At 42.7% G+C, this 1,113-nt stretch overlaps 1 protein-coding gene across 1 annotated transcript; it reads left to right on the top strand.

Moving 5' to 3' along the window:
• On the top strand, nucleotides 314–1,051 carry LOC107617903. Its single transcript, XM_016319781.2, has one exon. It carries the CDS (start codon nucleotides 379–381, stop codon nucleotides 724–726), a length of 348 nt encoding a protein of 115 aa, XP_016175267.1. The 5' UTR covers nucleotides 314–378; the 3' UTR covers nucleotides 727–1,051.

Genomic DNA, 1,113 nt, shown 5'->3' with positions numbered 1-1,113 from the left:
ATTTCTGTACCTTAAAATTTTTTTTTTTTACCACAAATCGGACGGTCCGATTTGTGTACCTCCCACAAATCGGACGGTCCGATTTCTGCACTTCCCACAAATCGAACGGTCCGATTTCTGCACCTCCCACAAATCGGACGGTCCGATTTCTGCACCTCTACAAATCGGTCCGATTTCTGCACCTCTAATAACTCAGACGGTCCGATTTCTGCTTCTCTAATTAAACGATCCCACACTTGAGTATAACACCCCAACAATCCACATTTTAAAAAAACAACACTACCACTCCAATATTAAAAATAAAAAATTCGTAAATTGTAAAGTATTCAGTATAATTAAAAAACAAAAAAAAAGCCGAGAAGAAGAGAGAAGAATGCAATGGAGGACGCAGACGCAGACCCGTGGTTGGCGGCGGACAAGGCCTACCATGTCATGTTCTGCTTCGTGCTCACTTTTCTCTTCCACAGCGCCGCATCCCTCACCCCACACCCTTTCCTTCGCCGCCAGTCAATTCCCCTCGCATCCATGGCTTCTCTCCTGGCTGGCGCCGCTAAAGAAGCAGCCGACCACCTGGGCTACTTCCGATCCGCCGGAGCATCCCTGAAGGACGCCCTCGCCGATCTGCTTGGCGTCATGCTCGCTACATTTCTTCTCTCTCTTGGCACTCTCAGAATCAAACGCTCTGTTCCTCCTCCTCCCCCTGATGGCGGAATTTCGCTGGTTTGATTTACATTTTTAGCCTTCAAGCGCAAGGCTAAATATCTTTAGCTGCTTGGCTTAGGAAAAAGAGAACCAAGTGGATATTATTTCAGTATTTTTTTTTAAATATTTATTTGTCGAAATATTATCATTATTATTAGGATCAGATATTTTCGAGCTGACTGTTCCTGTGATGTTCTGCTTATACTGCGCATGCTTGCTTATTCTTGGATGGATTGGTGAGCGGAGATATATATTCCAAACTCTTGAATGACAATGAGGATTCTTTTTGGCATTTAGCTTATTCTTCTCACTGTTGTTCTCATAATACCAAATAAAAGGCCTTGTGGAGAGAAAATCAATAAAATACAAAAGAAAATAGGATACATATAATAAGAAGCAAAACATGAAGAG

The sequence above is a fragment of the Arachis ipaensis genome, chromosome B09, assembly GCF_000816755.2.
Source record: "Arachis ipaensis cultivar K30076 chromosome B09, Araip1.1, whole genome shotgun sequence".
Classification (NCBI taxonomy): Eukaryota; Viridiplantae; Streptophyta; class Magnoliopsida; order Fabales; family Fabaceae; genus Arachis; species Arachis ipaensis.
This window is presented reverse-complemented; position numbering and strand designations above follow the sequence as displayed.